This window comes from Gracilinanus agilis, chromosome 4 (assembly GCF_016433145.1).
Source record: "Gracilinanus agilis isolate LMUSP501 chromosome 4, AgileGrace, whole genome shotgun sequence".
Lineage (NCBI taxonomy): Eukaryota > Metazoa > Chordata > Mammalia > Didelphimorphia > Didelphidae > Gracilinanus > Gracilinanus agilis.
The window spans coordinates 445961268-445983128 of NC_058133.1; the positions used below are offsets into that span (position 1 = coordinate 445961268).

General features: G+C 35.6%; 1 protein-coding gene across 2 annotated transcripts in view; it reads left to right on the forward strand.

The window, feature by feature from the left end:
- SNX7 (sorting nexin 7) overlaps window positions 1–21861 on the forward strand; it is a 103404-nt gene that overhangs the window by 31563 nt on the left and 49980 nt on the right. The window contains exons 5-6 of one of the 2 annotated variants that reach the window (XM_044672109.1): window positions 3038–3236; window positions 12988–13187. In XM_044672109.1, the coding sequence (XP_044528044.1) occupies window positions 3038–3236; window positions 12988–13187 (399 nt within the window). The remainder of the gene's footprint in view (window positions 1–3037; window positions 3237–12987; window positions 13188–21861) is intronic. The other variant, XM_044672110.1, reaches the window with a different exon arrangement.

Below are 21861 nucleotides of genomic sequence, written 5' to 3' on the forward strand. Positions count from 1 at the left end.
TCTTATAATCCTTTAGGCTGGGGCATTCTTTTTTCTGCTTGTACTTGTTCTGGAGTTGTTTTCTTAGTCCAGCGTGTTTTTTCACTACGTTCTGAATTTTCTTCTTTTGGCTTACTCATATCTCTAGCCACATTTTCTAGACTGGGACTTTGCATTTGATTCAGACTCCTTTCTTGTATTTTTCTTTGGTACGTGTAGATCTTGTAGATCCCAATTTGGTGGCAAAAACTAGATTCCATCTTCTGCTTTCTATAGGAATTATCAGGATTTGTTTCCTGCTATGGTTTGAGCTCAGGTTGTCTGAATGCTGGTCTGGAATTGACTTTTCCCACAGATGGGGCTTCTTGGAATGCCTATACTGAGCCATGCTCTGCACTATGAGATTAGACTGCTTCATATTTAGCCTTCCAACAACCTTAAATTCTGTCTGCAGAATTTAAGACTCATTGTGCAATTCTGAACTTGGTGGATTAATTTATAGTTGAATCTTATTATTCAGTATTCTAGTGCATTTTTTAGAAATTCACTGGTGGCATTTGTGGGGGATCTAGGTCCTAGTCACTAGTGTATCACAATTTCCCCTTACTCCTTTATTATGTAGTTAAATTACTTTGCATGTGCTAGAGAAAGAGAAATAATTTGAAGCTATCAATAATTTTATAATAGAAAAAGGACAAGTAATTTGATATTGGTTTCAAAAAGGATTTATGCAGGTAGAGAATGAGGGCTGCTTAGAAAGACATTATTTTTAAAAGATAGAATTTCAGTGGCTTGTAAGTATAATGAGTGAATAGGATGACATGGCAACCCCAAAACTAATGGCCAGTAAAAGAGACAGTGTCTAGAATCAGGGGGAGCATGAGAGTACCCCCAATCACTGTTTTCATCAGAACACATCAAATATATTCAATTCTGGGCATCACATTTTAGGAAAAAAAGTTCAGAGGATGTCAGCCAAAGTGGTTATTGAAATCATGATCTATAAAGATAATTTGATATAATTGTGGATATTTAAGCTAAAGAAGAGAGGACTTTCAAGATTTTGAAAGGCTATCATTCAATAGAAAGAAAAAATAGAATTATTCTGCTTGGTCCCAAAGGCCAGAGTAGGAGCAATGGATAGAAGCAGCAACAATGAGAATTTTTGGTTTAAAAAACAAATAATCCCTTATTTGAAGTTATAGCTGCTCCAAAATGAAATGGATATGACTTTCAATGAATGTTGATAAATTCTCATTCACTGGAGGCCTTTAATCAAGGACTGTGTTGCTATTTATTACAAATATTTTTAGAGGTCTTTCCTACATAGGCATTAGCTAAATAAGATGACCACTAAGGTTCCTTACATCTTGGAAATTTTGATTATGAAAAGGAAGCTGCCATGGTTTGCATTAGCTTTTTCTAACATATTTCCAATACATAGACAAGAGAAAGGAAAGGATCAGTTTAGGGAACTGCTGAGAAAACAGTTATGATTTACCTTTCTTTTCCCTTCTCCATTTATGTTTAAGGCAAGTGACTAAAGTTTCCCATCATTCATATGAAACAACCAGCATCTCTGTTTTCAGAACCTAGTCTTATTTTGTAGTTATGTCTCTTTGACTCGGATTTGACCTAAATTCTGTGTTTCAAAAGACCTACCGTGGTCCTTATGATTTGAGGTTAAGTGTGTCCATTCATCTCTTATTGTTTTTCAGCCTTTCAGATTCATTCAATGTTTATCCAACTGTCATTTATCAAGTGCCAGACATTATTCAGGATCCTGAGTTTAAACCAAAATGGTCATGTCAAAGTGTTTATGTCTATTCTACATTGTTGATGCCATAAATCTGAGTATACTTGGAGTATTTCTTCTGCTTGCTATCTCCCCAATTAACCACTTTGAGTATATTCTCATAGCAAATGCTTGGATAGTTTGCTAGTGTACTCAAATGGATCTCTGAGTTGATTGATTTGGAAATCTCTTCTAATGATGATCACCATCCTATTCTTTCTGATTCTCCTCTGTGTTCTGAAAGGTTGTGACAAGGAGGTTATCTAGTGCCTGGAGAACCTGCTTTTCTCTCAGCATGACGAGATTACCTCTGGAGCACTCTGGATGATGTCTGCTTCTCTTCTCTATCTTATTGTGTTATTAGTCCATCATTTTTCTTCCATTCAAATAATTCCTTGATGATGCTTTTTACTCCTGTCTTTGGAGTTTCTTTTTGGCTACCTTTTGTAATGAGAAAAATGTTGAGTTGTGATTAGAATTCTTATAGTGCTAGAAAATCAACCATATCTTATTAACAGTAACAAACTAAATACTCTAATGATCAGAAAGATGTCAGTTCCTAAATTAGTATCAGGATGGAACTGAGGCAAAGAAATGGTACAGATCACCTTTAAAGCTCTGTAAAACTCTGGCATTTGTGTTTTTTTTTTCATTGAATATTATAAAAGATGGCCCATTACAATAGAGAACCAGACTTGGCATCAGGAGGATCTGAGTTCAGGTCTTATCTCTGGCACTTAATAATTGAATAATCATGGGGAAATTGTTCAGCTACTCAGAGCCACAAATTATTTTCTCTGATACACTATTATAAAGAGTTGGTGACCTACAGTGATGAAACTTTCTATATCAAGAGTTCCCTATATCAAAATCACTGATGTAAACACACATATACTCACTTATCACATGAAACCCTGTCTTTTATTCTTCCTTAGTTATCTGTCCCCCACCCCTTCTGTTGTTACAATATTAGTGACTGATTATATTTTTGCACAGTCATTTAAAACAGAATTTTAGCAGAAAAAGAAAGAAAGCATACAAAGGAAAAAAGAGAGAGAAACACCTGGGAAAATATTTACATTAATCTTTCTATAGCAAGCTCTAAAAATTCCTAAATGTTTTACAATGTCTTTTAAACTCTGTACCATAATTTGTATAAGGTATATCTTTCACCCCCCCCCCCCATTCTATGTGTGTTTTAACTCTTGAAATTTAGACTACTGCTACGTACTTCACTTTCATTATTTTGTGTTTTATTTTTAGGAACTCTCTTCTCACAAGAAACAAGGTCCTGGATTGCTTAGCAGAATGGGGCAGACAGTCAGAGCTGTAGCATCCTCAGTGAGAGGAGTTAAAAAACGCCCAGATGAGTTCACTGAAATGAATGATTATGTGGGAACATTTAGCCAAGAGATAAACTTAATAGACAAAATATCTCATAGAATTTACAAGGAAGAAAAGGGTATGTAAAACCACTGATCTTAATCTTTCTCTTGGTATAGTTTGTGGTGCATTTGCTGTTTTGAGATATACATGTCAAAACTAGAATTTCAACTTAAAATGTCTTTAAAAAAAAACAGCCCTTTTACAAAGTTAATCCCTGATTCATAGGCATAGATCTATATCTATTTGTGCACAGGTATCTACTTTCTAGAATCTGATTACTAACTAGTGGTGCTAGCTATCTTGGAAAGGAAGACTAGATGACAAAAAGGATAAGACCTGATATTTAGATTCAGATTATAGGTTATTAAGATTAATACCTTATCCTGTGAATCCTATAATTTGGAAGGTATCCCAATACTTTCATTGTCCCATATCTATGTCTGCAGCATCTCTCATATCCCTCTCCTTGCTACTCACACAGTTACCACTCCAGTTCTGGCTCTCTTCACCTTTATCTTTGACCATTTCAATAGCCTACTAATTTGTTCCCTGCTTCAGATCTCTCAAGGTCTCCATTTTATCCTCCATAAAAGAGCCAAATTAGTATTCTTGAAACATGAGCTTAAAATCCTTCTTCTGGTCAAGAAACTTCAGTGACTTACTGTTACCTACAGGATTAAAAAGAAACTCCTTTGGCATTTAAATTCCTTCAGAGTTAGTCTCTTTGTATCTTCTAGCCAATCTGATCTGCATGCATATATGAAGTTCCATCTTGCACTTTCATTTTTGCCTCAGGTTTTCTCCCATTTCTAGAATGTTCTTTTTCCTTACCTGGATATTTTCCCCAAGGTCTAATCTATACTTTCCTCCCTACCAGTCCCAAATTAGATCGATAGATAGATAGATAGATAGATAGATAGATAGATAGATAGATACTTTCCTCACTACCAGTCCCAAATTAGATATATAGATAGATAAATAGATAGATAGATAAATTGATCTATATTTTCCTCCCTACTAGTCCCAAATTAAATAGATAGATCTATATGTTCCTCCCTACCAGTCCCAAATTAGATAGATAGATAGGAAAATAGATAGATGAAAAACATATAGATCAATATAGATGGATATATAGGTTGTATTTATGTCTCTGTGAATGTTGCCTTCCAATCCACACTTCTTGTCTCTGCCATGTAAATTTCTTGAATATTGAGAATTGCATTTTTGGCTTTCTATTCCCAGAACCCTGAGGAGGAAGCATGGTAAGAGGTTTGGCTTTTAAGTCAAAGGACCTACATTCAAATCCCAACTCCATCCCAGCCTTCCATTTCCTTACCCATAAAATAAGACAGCTAACTCTGAATCTATGATCTAGTAAATTTTAGTTAGAGGAAATGAGGTATAAGGAAGCTGGAAGTCACCATATCTTCTAGTGATTCTATGGATAGTGACTCAAATCAGAGGATCCAATCACAGGAAAAACATTCATTAATTTTTGCTTAAGGATTTTCTCCCATTTCCTTCCATTTTATTCCACCTTATTTTCTTCTAATTTTAAAATTTCTTCAGCTTTGGAAGTTAAGATTTGTTCCATTGCTATTACTTTATCAAAAAAAAAAGCAATTCTGTTTTTATAAGGAATGAGAGATCTAACAAATCTCTTCACTAATATTAGTTCAATTTAGCAAATATTTGTGGAGAAGGTGCCAAGCACTATGGCTGGCAATGTAGAAGATACAATGGTAAACAGTACCCAGTCTTTCTAAAAGGGTGTTATGTGTGGGGGTTGGGAGTTAAGTTGAAAACAACAAAGAAGCATAAATGTGTAGGAGGAAAAGATAATGTTACAAGACAGTGCAAAAGTCTTACTGTAATATGAAGCTTCTAAAAGCTGCTGAAGCTTAGAGCTGTACTACTAAGATTTTGGGGCTACCTGGATTACGGTAGGGACATGAAGAAGTCTCCAAAATTGAAAGTAAAGAAAAAGAGTGATGATTCAGTGTCTTCTCATTCACGTTCACTCTTGTTCCTTTAAAGTAATTTGTGAACAGAGTATATAATCTAGAATTCTGCCTTTTAGTACCGAGGCAGGAAAAACTAATCTTTCACTGAGTTTAGCTTTTCTCATTTTATACCTGCTTAGTGGAAGCATTATCTTACTCAATGGAGTTATAGGGACAAAAAAGAAACACTCTGATTAGAGATAAAAACAAATCTAATAAGTATGTCTCACTTTTACTGAAATGTGTATGTGAATATGTATGTATGTGTGTATATATGACTATATTTACAAATGTGCACGTACACATTTGTAAGTATAAAATGAGTTTATTTACAAATCATATATATATTTGAAATTAAATATTTATAAAAACATACATAGATTTGTACATATATTGTAGATATTTTACACATACTGCTAATCTCGTTTTTAGTTAATTTAAAACTTTTGGCTGTGATTTGCCCAGGGTCACAGAGCTAGGAAGTGTCTGAGGCCAGATTTGAATCTAGGACCTGCCATTTCTTATATCTTTGAAATAAATATTCAGAAAGCTCCCTAGAATCCTATAACAATACTTGATGATTTGTAGAATTTAAATGAAACCTGTTTATAGTACCTCAGGTAACTGTTTTAAGCAATCTGTGGGAAAAGTTATATTCTGTATTAAGAGATTTTCTAGGAAAACTGGATGATGAGATAGATCTTATAAATTTGAATCCTCATGTATAGTGAGAATATATTATGATTTGTAAATTTACATAAAGTATAACATATTAGAGTGTCACTGACCCAAACTTAAAAGCATCCTTTATCTTTAGAGTGTGAAACTAGATTTCCTTAAAAATGATGAGATTACTGTTCTTTGTAGCTTTGGGAAATTATTGTCCCAGATGGCCAATTCAGCCTGCATAGGTTTTTTCATATTCAAATGAAAGAGATTTTAATTTTTTTCAGCTTAATGCATCCCACTTTAAATTATGAACATCTTTAGAAATACAAGTTTTGGGATGCTTATGAAATTGAAATCATAATGAACTTTTTCTTTTTAGCATTTTATGGTAAAAAAAATCATAATGCCTATGTTACCCATGGTTCATCCTCCCAATCCTACTTTAATCACTTGTTAGCTATGTGCATTTAATGAAATCACTTGACCTGTCTGCCTCAGTTTCCTTATCTGTAAATAGGATAATAATTGCACTTACCTCATGCAATTGTTGTGAGGCTCAAGTGAAATCATATATGTAAATCACTTGGCAAATATTAATGCCTCTTATAAATATTAATTTTTATTTATTTACTATTTTTATTGTTATTATTGAGTGAGATCAAGTGAACTTGCCAACGTTTTGACTCTTTTCATTCTAAACCATTATGTGAGGTAGTAATGGTGATTATGTTTCTTGTCTTTCCAGGTTGTTAGCTATGGAAACTAATTAGAATTGTCATTCATTTTTTCCTTGTTTTTTTAAGTTATCTTTTTTTTTTAAGATTTAAGAATAGCATAGTTTTGTTTTGTTTTTTTTTTGTTTGTTTAATAAAGATTAACTTTTTTTATTTTAAAGTTCTCATTTTTTAAATGAGCTGATCAACAAAACAGTTACTGAATGGTTTCTCTTATGCAGAAAAATGTATAGCTGTGGTGATGGTATAGATAAATAGGCAGAAAAATAAAAGGTAGACTCCCTGTCATTATCTCTAGAATGATCAACAATTTCTGACTTTATCTGGCTCATCCTTTCTAAATCATTAGCTTCATTTCCTTTTCAGGCTTTAGTGCAATGAAATAGAAAGATTCATGGATGTGCAGTCTGAGAGGAACATGGCTGGCACCTACTTTTACTCATTACTTGTGTGGCCTTTGGTCCCTGTTTGCTCATCTGAAAATAAGGAGAGTTGGACTAGATGACCCGTGATGGCCCTTTCAGCCCTGAATATAAGATTCTTTAGAAAATAGAGAATACACAAATTCTATTCAGGGAAAAATATGTTATTTGTGTAATACTCATAATAAAGCACCCTATAAATGTAAAATACTATGTTAATTATTTCATATGAGTGGCTCATCATAACAGTTCTGGGACTAAATAATGAATGTATCATTAAACTTATAAATGAAGATGTTGACATTCAGAATGGTTTTAGTATTTGTTTACAATCTAGTGTCATAGGTAGTGGATTAAAGAAATTAGGCTCAATTTCTGACTTTCTATATTTCTGACTATTCTTCTTACTCTATTTTGACTATTTTTTTTCCTTCTTTCCTTCCTCAGTTTCCCTAGTAGTAATTACTAGTAATATTGCTCTAGAAGTGTGATTATACCATGAATCCCCTTCCTCTTTTAGAAGGGATAGTCCTTGAAGGTGTGGCGATTTTCAGTTTTATCCTTATGTCTGGACCACCTGCTGTGAAACTTTATATACCTCTTTGTAGTTCAGTCATTTCAGTTGTGTCGTATTCTTTGTGATCCCATTTGGGGTTTTCTTGACAAAAGTACCAGAGTAGTTTGTCATTTCCTTTTTCAGTTCATTTTACAGATGAAGAAACTGAGGCAAATAGAGTAAGTGTAAGGATCTAGGCTTATAGTCTTGTTGTCATCCTCTACTTCTCTCTTGTACTCACCATAGATATCCATTCTGTTGTCAAATCTTGTCCTCTCTACATTCACATCTCTTACATTAGTTCCTGTCTTTGTTCTCATACAGCTACCACATTGTTGCAAAATCTCATCATTTTTCCCCCTTTCCACTGACCCTCCCCTGTTACTATTGTGTGTTTTAAAAATTTGTACCCTGGGGACTTCATTTCCCAACATTCTTTACTCTTCCCAGTGTTCCCTTGTCTAGCATCCAGGTATTGCGCCTTGGAGTGGGTTTGTTTATGAATTTGCTAAAACCCCAGCTGAAAGGGCTTTTTTGGGGGGGCTTTGGCTTTGACTAGAGCGTGGTAGGCTGCTGGGTCTCTGGCTCTTTGTTCTGCTCACTTGACTGAAGGAACCCCTTTTCTCTCACTTTGTTGTTATTAAATCCTATAAATTTAAATACTTGGAGTATTCATTCATTTTTAGTCCTACACTATTTAGGATACCATCCTTCTTCCACTCACCCAGACTTATAGCCTTGGAGATGTCCTGGACCCTTCTCTCACATTCTTTCCGTGTGTTCCCCTTTTCTTTTGTATCCATCACTTCTCTTCCCTCATTTAGCCAACACTCATGTTTAGGCTTTTAGCCTTTCGTTCCTGGACTATTGAAATCATTTTCAGGTTGTTCTCCCTCCCTCAAATTTCTCCCTGTTTCAGTCTGTTCTCCATTTAGCTACTGGGGTGATCTCTCTAAAGCACAGGACTGTGTCTGTTATCTTCCTACCTATTCCTGTTGCATTCAGTATCTAATCTAAAACCCTGTTTGGCTTTGAAAACCCACTCACAAGTTGGCCCTTTCCTGCCCTTCTTATTCCATGTCACTCTCTTCTGTGTCATCTAGGATCTAGCAACATTAGCCTTCTTGCCTTTCCTCCCACATGACAATTTATCCCCTGAACCCCTATGAGTTCTCACTGGCTATTCTTCATGCCTCAAATTTGCTTCCTCTTTACTCCCACCTCCAGGTTTCCCTCATTTCTTTCAAGACTTAGTTCACATTCTATACATGCTCATACCTTTTGTCTAGGATTGCCTTCCATGAATACTACTATAGAGATTGTCTAACAATTTTGCATTTATCACTCACATTTCAATATGAGCTTTCAGAGACTATGTTTGTTTTTCTTTGTGTCATTGGTATTTGGCCCAGTACCTGGTACTTAGGAAAGTTGTTGGAATAGGTACTTGTTGATTGATTACAGTAATGCAACAGATTTGCCAAGAAGGATGTGGACTGTGAAAAGGAAATCAGATTTGGAAATTCAGTGACTCTTGGACTCTTTGGAGAATCCTGAGTGATGAGACCATGAGACATTGTAGAAAATTAAAGAGAGGAAAGGAAATAAAGGCAGTGTGTGTGTGTGGAGTATAGATAGCTTTTTTGTTTTTTCTTTTGGAATTTAAGAAAGAGGAAAGATAGAGGATGATTATTCCTTGAGGGGATGACAAGGTCCAGTGAGGGTTTTTGTTCTAGCATGGGGGAGACCTGAACATTTTGTAAAGTAGTTCAGAATTCACTAGTAGATAGGAAGAAGTTAAACATTTCTAGGACAGGGAGAAGAAGAAGTTGCAGTCTACTAGAGGAGATTAGAAGGTATCAGAAGAGATTAGGAGATCTAGTGTAGATGTAGAAAGAAGGTTTGGCCTTGGCAAAGAAACAAACTATTTTTTTTGTCAGAGCCTCTGAGAGAGTCAGACATTCTTTAGCCAAGGAAAGAAGCCTAGACCTGAGTGTGAGAGGCTGATATGATGAAAGTGAAAAAGGTAAAATAGATAACAACTCTTGTCAATGGTTTTAGCCATTTTAAAGGCATTCACAATATCAAGTTGGATAAAAGGTCACTGATGGTCATTTGTCTTTTCTTGTGAAGTCCGTTCGTTCTTAGGCAGTTCTCATCACTTCTAAAACAGTTGTTCCTTTTTTGGACTACTCTAATTGTTAGGAAGTTTTTTGGTTAGTTTTATTTTTCCCATTCAGCCTAAATCTGATTCTCTGATATTTTCACATTATTCCTACTTTTGTTCTTTGGAGCCAAATAGAAAATCCATTTCCTTTTTCATTCAAGCTGACTCTTCACATACTTCAAGAAACCTCTGGTATATCACCTAAGGAGATAGTGAGTGATTTGATTTGTGGGTGATAACCTTAAATTTTCTAGCAGTTGTTAAAATAACAATAACAATGACAAAAAAAAAAACCCTTACTTTTACTGCTTTCAAGTACATAGGGAAACAGGAACAAGACTTGTTGCCAGGAAATTTTGCAAGCAAAGGTCCTTCTGACCTGTTTTAATGACTAAAGTAAGTGATAAACACTTAATTCATTGATTGTTTGCATATGTAAGTGTATAATTCTAAAGTGATTACAGAACTTCTTAGTGATTAAATGTTCCTCTGCAGTTTTGCAGAGGCATTTAATTTGTTTAGCAAACTACTGAATACTAGAAAAAAAATAAAGAGCCACAGTGAAGGAAAAGAGAACTGTTTCGGGCTATGTGTTTTGTTAAAAAAATAGGCCATTTAGATGTTTTGAAATTTAGAACAGGAAATATAATGTTAACTATGTATAATTATACATATAAACACATGATACATTTTTACATTAATCAAATGAGATAACATGTAAAATGGTTTGCCAACTTAAAAGTGCTCTATCAATGCTAACTTATTACAGTTTTTCTTATTTTAGAGGGAGGGAGTGTTGATGAGTGTAAAGCAAGAAGGGAAAAATATAGAAAGAAGAGGGTGACATGAGCAAAAATGGAAAGAGAGAATAACACAGAGAGAGGCAGAGACTTGATAAATTTCAAAAATCACATCTTGTTCACTCAGAATGTGGGCATTCAGTGGAACAATCATTTGATAACACTACCTTTTGGTTAGTCCATGCATCTGTTTCTCATTTAAAATTTTAGTTCTTCTCAAAAACTGAAATAGTCTTGTGAGTTACTGATATTGGTATTAACTCAAATGATAAAGATGACAACCCATCCTTTGCAACTCATGGCCATACTCTATTGTCTTTGCCATGAGGGGGCCACTTGACATATTGGATAACTTTTATAAATTCTCTTCAAATTGCTAGGATAATAAAAATCATACAGATTATCCATGGGTTATCTCTCCTTCTGTGTGTCTATGTGATCAGTCTTACCTTTTTTAAGTTCATACATTTCTTTGATGACTTTCTTGTCATCATTCATTCATTCTCCTACCTATATTCTTAGGTGGATCAACCTGCTCATTCCCTCATGATTTGCATCTTAAATATTTTGGAGACTAGTGTTTTAGTCCCACAGCCACATCCTATCTGTGGAAGACTATTAGTATTAACAGTGAACAAATCTTGAGATCATTACAAGAATTTTATAGTTTCCCAAAGGCAATTTATCTACCTTCTTCCCACCTTTTCAATTCTGGGCTCAAGTCATTATTGTCCATTTTCAGTATTTGTAATTTCAATGATTTAAGGAGCAACTGGTACAGGAATTTTCTCTACAAACAGAGAATATGGATCTACACTTGTTTTTCAACTTATTGGAATTATTAACAAAATAAATAAAAATATAACAAATCATAGATACTATAACAATTTTATAACTAAATCAATATGCTGCTCATAGAGATCCGTCTCTCTCTAGATTAGAGGACTCATTTCTATTTCAGTGCGATGCTACTCATCTAGGAAACTGAAAAGCCAAGTGACTTGCCCAGGAGCACACAGCCAGTATGTGTCAGAGACAGTATTAGAATCCTTGACTTATTGCCTCCATGATTATATCCATGTTTTTGTAATACTTCCTCTTAGATTATTGCTTATCATACAAATTAACCAAAAAACTATTGTATGTCAATCCACAAAATTAAGATTAATGCATACTTAAAATGGTTGGCAAATTTCTCTTTTTCAGTATATCCCTATTGCTTACGCATAGGAGAAATTTGTTAGTCTGACATTTAAGGCCAACCATAATTTGGCCTCAGGGCAGCAAAAGTGGCGCAATGGGTAGAGTTCCCTCCTGGAGTTGGGAAGTGTCTTCTTGAATTTAATTCTGACCTCAGACACTAACTAGCTGTGTCACTCAGGGCAGTCACTTAAACTTGTTTGCCTCATTTTCCTCATCTGTAAAATAAGCCGGAGAATGAAACAGCAAACCATTCCAATATCTTTGTGAAGAAAACCTCAAATGGGATCATGAAGAATGGGACGTGACTGAACAATTGAATAATAAGTTAACCACATCAACAACAACAAATAATTTGCCTTCAACTTTTTCCTGTCTGATTTTATATTTCTTTCCTTCACATAGTCTGTACTTCTAGACAAATTTCCTCTCAGATTTTCTTAGAATTCTCTATCTGAATAGCTCTCCTCCCCCTTTTTAATATATTTTAAAATATTACCCTTCTCTAAAAATATGTCTTATGTCTTCCCTATCCGTCCACACAACTCTTTCACTGCGGTGGATTGTAAGGTCTTTAAAGGCAATAATTCTATTGTCTTCCATCTTTGTATCCCTAGTATATATATATCAGTGTCTTTAGGTATACAGGGGATACTCAATAAGTGTGTCTTTAATTGGTTTTAATCTACAGTATTATTTGAATGTTCTTATCCTTATAATGTTTATACTGCAGAAATATAGCTTTTTTAGAGTAAAAAATCAGAATATATTGAATGCTTATTCAGTTGTTTGGCAAAGTAAGTTGGGGAAGGAAAGAAGAAAGAATTCATTAAGTGAATACTATGTGTCAAACACTATATTAAGAAGCTTTTTACAAATATCTCATTTGATCATCACAACTATCCTGGGAGGTAGATGCTTTTATCTACTCCCATTTTCCAGTTGAGAAATCTGAGGACCATAGAGGTCAAGGACCTTCCTGGAGTTTACACAGCTAGCAAGTATCTAGCTGGGGCTGGATTTGACCCCAGTTTTCCCAATTCTAGACTTAGCATTCTCTGTCCTGTGTCAGCTAGCACAAGTTACAGTTGATGTGATGGAATCGGAAAAAGGTTTTTCTTTTTTGTGAAAAAAAAGAGAAAAAAAAAATTCTCTTTGTGCATAAAGCTTGTTTTTGTACTGTGATTGTCAACAGCTTCTGCTTAATTACAGTGTTTATTAAAAAGTTATATGTCTTTTTTTTTGTTTGTTTTGGTTTATATCTGTATTCCTTTAGAGTATTTGGATGAAATGAGGGAATATGGTCCAACCTATACCTGGTGGTCAGCATCTGAAGAGGATCTAGTGGATTCCCTGAAAGGTGTTGCCAGCTGCATTGACAAGTGTTGTAAGGCCACTGAAAGGCGAATATTTGACCTTTCCGAGACATTGCTTCCAGTTGTACATGAATATGTTCTTTATAGTGAAATATTAATGGTAAGTTTATTTGAGTTTACTTTTCATTTTCAGCACTCAATATAATACAGAAACAAAAGTGATTGTGGAAGAATAACCTGTTTCTACCAGGAGAGTTTAACCTAGGATCCTTGATGTTCTTTTTTTTTCATTTTCACAATCACTTTTCAATGCAATTGATTTCCTTTGTAATCCTTTGTATTTTATGTATTTTTAAAAACCGTTATTCATAGAAGGGATCCCTAGGCTTTACCAGATGGCTGAAGGTCTCCATGACAAACACAAAAGATTAAGGAACCCTTCCTCTTGAGGCAGATATTGCTTTAGTAGCACTTGCATTTTAAAGACTGTTTCTTGGGTTTCATAAGGTATACCAAAAAATTATAGTTTTGTTTTTCAAATTAACCCAAGTCTGCTCTTTCTAACTAATAACTAGTCCTAATTCTTATTTGGATGCTGTAGAAGAGGCTCAAACATTTTTAAGCAGAGAAAATAGACATGGAAAACAAAGATTCTTTCCTTTTTTGACTGATGGTTAGGAGCTTCTTTGTAGCACCTATAGTTCATAAGTTTATCTTCTTTCATTCACTTGTGAATTCTATAATATTCCTTAGAAATGCTATACAAATAGGCCAGTCATTCCAGATGAGCAGAAACATTCTTACTTTGCTTCTTGTGTCTCTTCTTTGGATAACTGAATAGTGGAAAATTTTTTAGCTACAAACTACCCTCCATATTAAGGGATTCTAGAGCAGGATGATAGACAACTAGGTGACACACTGGAGAGTGCCAGACTTGAAGTCAGAAAGATTCATCTTCCGGAATTCAAATCTGGCTTCAGACACTTTCTAGCTGTGTGACCCTGGGCAAATCACTTAACACTGTTTGCCTCAGTTTCCTCATTTGTAAAATGAGCTAGAGAAGAAAATAGCAAACCATTCCAGTATCTTTGCTAATAAAACCCCAAATGGGGTCACAAAGAGGTTGTACATGAATAAAATGACTCAACAACAACAAGAGCTGGATAGGACTTAGTTATCATTTAAGTTAAAAACTTTATTTTGCAGTTAAAAAAATTCGAGGCCCAGATAGATATGTTTATATTTTCTATTTTTATAAAGTTATAGATGACAGAATTTAGAGTTGGAGGGACTGTAGAGCTCACATAAAATCTAACCCCTCATACCATAGTCAGGAAAGGGAATTTACCTAGGGTTACATAGAATTAGAGTCAGGCTTCAATTCCAAATTCTTTGATGCCAGATCCAAAGTTCTTTTTCTAATTTCATACATATATAAATGTAAAGGAAGTGTAGCATAATGGATAAAGAGGTGGCATCAGAGTTAAAAAGATTTGAGTTAAGGTCCTACTTCTGACATATAGAGTTGGATATCCTTGACTTTGGGTAAATCACTTCCCCCTTTAGGGCCCCAGACAACTAAAAAAATAAGTCACAGAGAAGGAAACTAGTGACTGTGGATCAGTAGGCAGTGCATAAGCTGAAGGTCCCAAGTTCCATCCTAGGAGGGAGGGTGTGATATACTGGGAGAGGCTTCTGGAGACAAGAAGAGTCACTTGGTTTGGGCTTGGACTTTCCCTCTGGGAGGAACTCTCATGTGTTGGGTCCAAGCCTGAGGCTGTCACTGTTAAGCTAAGCAAATTGGGGTTCATTAAATCTTTCTAGGCTACAAGTTTGGGAGCTTCTAGATTCCACTTCAACATAATAAAACACTAAACACTAAATTTAAATTTAATTTTTATACATTTTATAAATTAATTAAATTTAATAATATATAATAATCTTATAATAATTTTAAATAGAAACAATAAAATTGTTTTGGAAATCTTAAATCTGCATATCAATGTTAGCTTATTCCTATTATACTTTATTAAGTATCTATTATTGTGTTAGATTCTATGCTTGGCAAGGGATATTATACCCCCAAATTATAGAAGTGTTTTAGGCCAGACTGTAAGTAGGAAAATTCCTTTGCTTCCTTGAGTCCTTGTGACCACTAACCCTAAGATATCTGATAACTCCTGATAAGACCCTGTTACATACTAGGCAAAGTCCCCTGAGAGGATTATCCTCCTTGGATTGTCCTTTAGGGTTTGAGATGGATTTAGAGATACACCTCCAGGCTATGTCTTAATACCAGTGGGTTGTATCTAAGATATCTATCTGTCCCCTAAACTATGAGGGTCACCCCCCATGTCTTCAGGTTGACCAACTCCCCACCTTGTGCCTGACTGTGTACCCTCCTCATGTCACATATCTACTGATGTGAAGAGTATAAAGACCCCAGAAGTGATGTCTTCTTCTGGGAGGCAGTTTTCCATTTATGTTCTCTTCCTGGCCAGATTCAACATTATCTCCTAAATGAATAAAAATTTCACTTTTTATTTTTAAGCTAAGTTTTGGAGTCTTGCATTCTTGCAAAGGGTACCCTTCCCAAACCCAGGGAGTTTACCTCAAGCTCCCCACAACATGCTAAAACTGGAGGAATAATAAAAGGGTTAAGGAGGAATCAAGTGGTGAGGAAGTAGAGACACTTTGTGTTCACTTTTCTTTAAAAAGAAGTTTGAAGGAAAGGGAGAAGAGAAAAATAACATGCCTAAAGAAAAATTTTTGAACCTTTTTTGTTATGATTTTTTAAAATAATGAAAATATGAGCATATTTGTTCTAGGAGAAGGACCCAGTGGAAGAGGAATAGATAACTTTATATTATTATTTTAATAGATTTATTCACTTTTGATTTTACTCTGTCACTAAGTTGGCATAATAATACAGAAGCTACATGTTCATAATTCTAGAAGAGTTGACTTTATAGCTAGTATCATTCTATTTATTTTAGATCAAGTAGAACTACCTTAACAACAAACTTTTTCAAATGGTTAAAAGTTAAAACACTTTTCCAAAATTATTAGTATAAGTTAAGATGAGAGAATTGCTTAGGTGAGAAAGACTTAATACCCCAGGCTCTGACCTATTATTCTTCCTGGATTCTCACTTTCTCTGCTCCAGCTCCTCAATTCTTTGGAACTGGGTTGCTTTTATCTGGTTGTTGCCATCAGCTCCACCCAATAACTCTCTTGGGGCATGTTCTTTCTCCACTCTAGACTTAATAAGGTGTGGGAAAAATAGTTGAGAGAATGTTTGCTAGGAGAAAACCAACCAACAACAACAACAAAAAAAACCAACCACCACAAAAACCCAGTCCATAAAAGTTTACAGAAACTGATCTGAGGTTACTTGCTCCACCTCTAGGTTTATTCTCTCATGACTCATCACTCAAATATTTTCTAGGAAGAAATAAAACTTTTCTCATGGTTTTTAATTACATTCTTCCTTAATTAAAACTAAATTCTAGCCTTGGATTGTATTAGTTGCATGAGCTTCTGGAGTTGTGGTTCCTTTTCCTTCCCTTTAGATGGCCTTTCCCTAAGGGACAGCTAGCTGTTTTCTGTTCCTTTACAAAGGGAAGATTAATGGAATTTAATGAATATCAAATATTCAGCCTACAAGTCCCACCCATTTCTCTAGGGTGGTTCTTTAGTGACTCTTCCCTAAATTAGTCCCTAGGGGAGCTCTTCCAAGAATCTTTTCATTCTATTCTTTTGATATTCACAGGGTTAAGGTTAAAATACTCTGCAGATTGTATGTTAATTTAAAATTATTTATTGAAATGAAAGCAGGTAGGAGAGAGACAAGGGACATAATCATAGGGCTGGTTGCCTACCTAATTTTAGCTCACTGCTTACTACATGTCCTGTTCACTCCAGTTGCTTCCTAGGAAAGAGAGGGCAAACTTCTCAGATCCATCATTTATAATTACAGTGATGTCACTTTTTGTGAGTCTCCCTAGTTGGACAGATTTACCTTCAATCCAGGTCAGAGGCCAGTCTTCCAGATGCCAATAGTCATGTGGGACAAGAGGGGAGCATCTCTGTAGACACTAGGTAGCCTGGCCCGCCTTATACAGATAAGTCTCAGGCTTTGTTCTTAACCCAAAGGGTAGGAGTGAGACTGATACTTATTTATTTGTTTGTTTGTTTGTTTGAAACCCTTATCTTCCCTCTTAGAATCAATACTGTGTCTTGGTTCTAAGGCAGAAGAGTGATAAGGACTTGGCAATGAGGGGGTCTAGTGACTTGCCCAGGGCCACACAGCTAGGAAGTGTCTGAGGTCAGATTTGAACCCAGGTCCCCAGTCTCTGGGCCTGGCTCTCAATTCACTGAGCCACCTAGCTGCCCCCTAAAACTTTCCTTTTAAAAAGGAAAGAGGTACAGATTTATGTTAAATTCACATAACAGAACAATATAATTTTAGAATATGAAAACTCTCAATGCTCACTTTGTGCAATCCATACCTGTTTGTCCAAAAACCATAATTTATTATGAGCCTCCTATATATCAGTCATTGCATTGGTAAGCTGTCCCTGTCCTCTCAGAGCTTAGAGTCCAATGAGAGAGACAAGCAAACAAATATATACAAACAAGTTCTATATCTGATAACAAGGAAATAATTAAGAGAGGAAAGAGACTGGAATTCAGTAGAATTGGGAAAGTCTTCCTGGAGAAGATGAGCTTTTAGTTGGGAGTTAAAAAGATGTCAGAGAAACCATGGGGGAAGGATACCAAAAGAGTCTTAATGGCTTGTCCTTTTCCTGAAGGAGTTTACAATCTAATGGGGTGGGAGGGAGAAAACAAATGCAAATAAATATATACAAAGCAAGGTGCATATATAGGATAAAGTAGAGAATAATTAAGGGGAGACATTAAAATTAAGTGCATTTGGAGGAAGCTTCCATTAAAAGAAGTGATTTTGTTGGAATTTAAAACTAGGGAGGTCTGTATTGAACAGTGAGGAGGTAGGTATTACAGGTTTAAACAAGACAGGGGTTGCTGTTGTTCCATCACTACCATCAGATCCTACTCTTTCTGGCCAAAGACACTACCATTTCCTTCCCAGGTTAATTTTACAGAAGAGGAAACTGAGGCAAAGTCACACAACTAGTAAGTATCTGAGGCTGAATTTGAACTCATGAAGATGAGTCTTTCTGATTCCAAATATAGTGCTGAATCCACTGTACCATCTAGGTGCCCTGATTGGGAGTAAGGAATCCCTCATATATGCAATAAATGGTCATCTTTTGGGCCTCTGTGGATGGCTATTGTTGTTAAGAATTATTTTCCTGATGTCAAGCCTAAGTTTATTTCCTTGCCAAGTCCACCTATTGATCCAAGTCCTGCCCATGTAGACAAGCAGAATAAATCTTCTGCATGACAGCCCACAAATATCTGAAAATGGTTTTGTAATTGAAAGTATAAAACATATAATGCCCACAAAAGTAGAAACAAGGTTGTTCTATAGCATTTCTTCTCCTCAATTTCCAATCTAAAAATTTCTCCACAGAAGTTTGAACTTGTCAGTCCTTAATAAGTCTTCATCACCCTCTCCAAAATTTCATCTATCAATCCTTCCACATTCATGCTTCCTTGGAACTCTGCCCCTGGGACCCTTCTGAGGGTGGACTGTGGAGAATTCCTCCCAGATCTTCCAGGTAATCCACTAGATGGTATTCCCCTTTATTTCATCCTATCCTTTCCTTTTGCAGTTTCTTTTGATGTATTATATTACATCAGAGATTAAGAGCTCCTTTGAAACTGTCTTTTTTTTTTTTGAATATTCCTGGTGCTTTACCAAAGTTCCTGGCACATAGTAGGTGCTTAATAAATATTTTGACTAAATCCCATTCTCTATTCTCCTTTGAGATGCTGATGGTAGGTCTGCTACAAGTAGGGCTTGATTGTCTTGGCCTTAGAAGAAATATGAGTCTAAAATACAAACACATGCACAATTTATCCCAAAGAAAATATAATTTTGTGAGTAGTTCTACTCCAGAAAAACACACACACACACACACAAACACAAACAAGCACTTTACCAAAAACATCTCCTTGAGGTTCTTAGTTTCATTCATAGATCTACTTAATTCTCTTCTGCTCAAGTGTATTCTTTGAAACTCTTTTACATCTTCTCTGTATGTATCTGTTTATTTAAATGATCTCTCTTCCATCAGGTGGTAAGCATCCTGAGGACAGATTCTGTTTTGTCATTCTTTGAATCTCCTGTACTTACTTAACACAATGCATAGTAAATAATAAATGCTTTTTGATCTATTAATTGTGTATTTTGCAGATTCACATCTGAACACTTAATATTTTCTTAGTTCTATCATTTCTATCCAGTTTGCTTCTTCAGTAATTAAACAATTTTCTTCAAGTTATATTGGCCTCCTTATCTTACAGATACTTTAAAAATGCTAAAGTGATCATTCTAAAACACATATCCTTCTAGAATCCAGCGAAAACTCCTCCATTATTTAACATCCATCACAAACTGACTAACCTAACTTTCTAGCTATATCATATATTTTCCCTTTTCTTATGTTCTTTGCTTTATCCAAATTGGTCTTCCTAATTTTTTTGTATGGCATTCCATCTCTCCTCTATAGATTTTTTTTTTCACTGACTCTCTCCCATGCCCAAAATATACTCCTCCTTCCCTTTTGCCCCTTATTATCCCTTCTGTTCTTCAGATCTTAGTTTGGGTTCCATCTCTGACATTAAGTAGGTCTTTCATTATAACTTTAGGTACTAGTACCTTTTTTCCCCACCTCCCAAATTACCATGAATGATTTTTTCTATATTTTATACATACTAAAATACTTATTTGTTGTGTCTATATTATCTCCACCCACCCATAAAAAAAAAGTAAGGTCCTTGAAGGAAGGGGCTATTTAATTTGTCTTTTTATCTTCAGTACATTACTCAGAACCTAACTCAGAACATACACTTGGCTTGCTCTTTGATTCATTCTTTTTTCATAATCTTAGCATGTTTCTGGCCCTTTACTTGAAAATCAGAGTTCAATTTTTCAGTTGTTTCAGTTCTGAGTAAAATTCCAACATCTTCAAGGCAGAGTATAGCTTTCTGTTATGGGCAACGACACCCAAATTTTGAATAATACTTTGAAGTACCTTCATTGACTTTCAAATTCATGTTCCCATTTAGTCTCTGTGCAGTAGGCAATTCAGATATTAATATCACTTTTCTATAGATAAGGAAACTGAATGTCAGAGATATTAAGTGACAACCATAACTGTTAGCAATGTGTGTGTGTGTGTGTGTGTGTGTGTGTGTGTGTGTGTATACACTGTATAGTATTGCATAATTGCTAATGAAATTGAGAGACAGTCAAGAAAGAAGTTAGTTAGTTAGACAAACTGGACCTGACAGTGTCACCTTCTCAGGTATGTCTCTAGTACTTAACTTGATAGGCTCCTGAACTTAATTTTATCTATTCACCCCAGGGTGATTAAGCTCTGATTCCCAAACAACAAAGTATGGCCACTGATAAACCAGAAAGCTGGTTTATGGTAAAGCAATTAGATGGATAAAATTGTGGACTTGGAGTCATGAAGATGTGAATTCATATCCTTCTCCAGACATTAGCTTTTTAATCCTGGGCAAGTCAGTTAATCTTTATTTACTTCAGTTTCCTACTGTAAAAGGGAAAAAGGGGGTTTTTAGTTGGATATTAATATTTAAAGGTGTGGTCACGAAGAACTAGACCAGTGGTTCCCAAACTTTTTTTGGCCTACTGCCCCCTTTCCAGAAAAAAATATTACTTAGCGCCCCTGGAGATTATGAAACTATTTATTGAACTCAGAATAGAATGTAATACAAAAAAAGTGTGGCCATCACCGCTCCCTGAATCTCTGCAGCACCCACCAGGGGGCGGTAGTGCCCACTTTGGGAATCACTGAACTAGACTATGCACTCAATCCCTGGCTTTACTCTGGTAGGACTCTAGCCTTCTTCTCTCCCCTCATGTAGTTCTAAGGGAGAGATTTAAGAACAGTCTCACCAAATTCAAGGTCCTAGCCAGAGATTCTCCAGCTTCAGTTTCAGGCCTAAGAGCGAGTCCAAGGTCCCAGCCAGCACTCCTTCAGGTCCAGTTCCAGGCAGAAGAGAGCTGAACTGACTGAACTGAACTAATGGGAACTGGTAGCTCTCTTTTAAAGGGGTCTCTTTTGTGCCACTTCCTGTGCCTTCCTCTTAGTTTATGTGTTCAATCACAACAGATGCTTTTCTTAGGACTGTCCAGGAGGCAGTCAGTACATTTTGATTCTTCATTCATTCTAGAACACTTGGGTCACAGACCTCCCTACTTGTGAATTAAGTGAGGATGTTCTCACCTTTGGGTGATTAGATTAAGGATGGGCAGGGCAGATCTAATTTCATTATCATGTACTCATCTATAAAACTGAGATAACAGCACCAATCTCCCAGGGCTATTATAAGGATCAGCTACCACCACCACCACCACCACTACCACTAAGACTACTACCACTACTACCACTACTACCACTACTACCACTACTACTACTACTACTACTACTACTACTACATTATTTATAGGGCAATATATGCCAGATGAGAATTGGTATTGGTTGTTTCCTTAGAGCTTTTCTTCTTTTATGGATCAGCTGAAATCAGAATACCCAATTATAAAATATATTACTAGTCATCTCCAAGTCTTATACCTTCATGGACTGTCACAATTTCAGAAAAGAAAGTTTAATTTTTATGATTTTTTTCAAAAGGAATATCATTTGTCCCAGTTT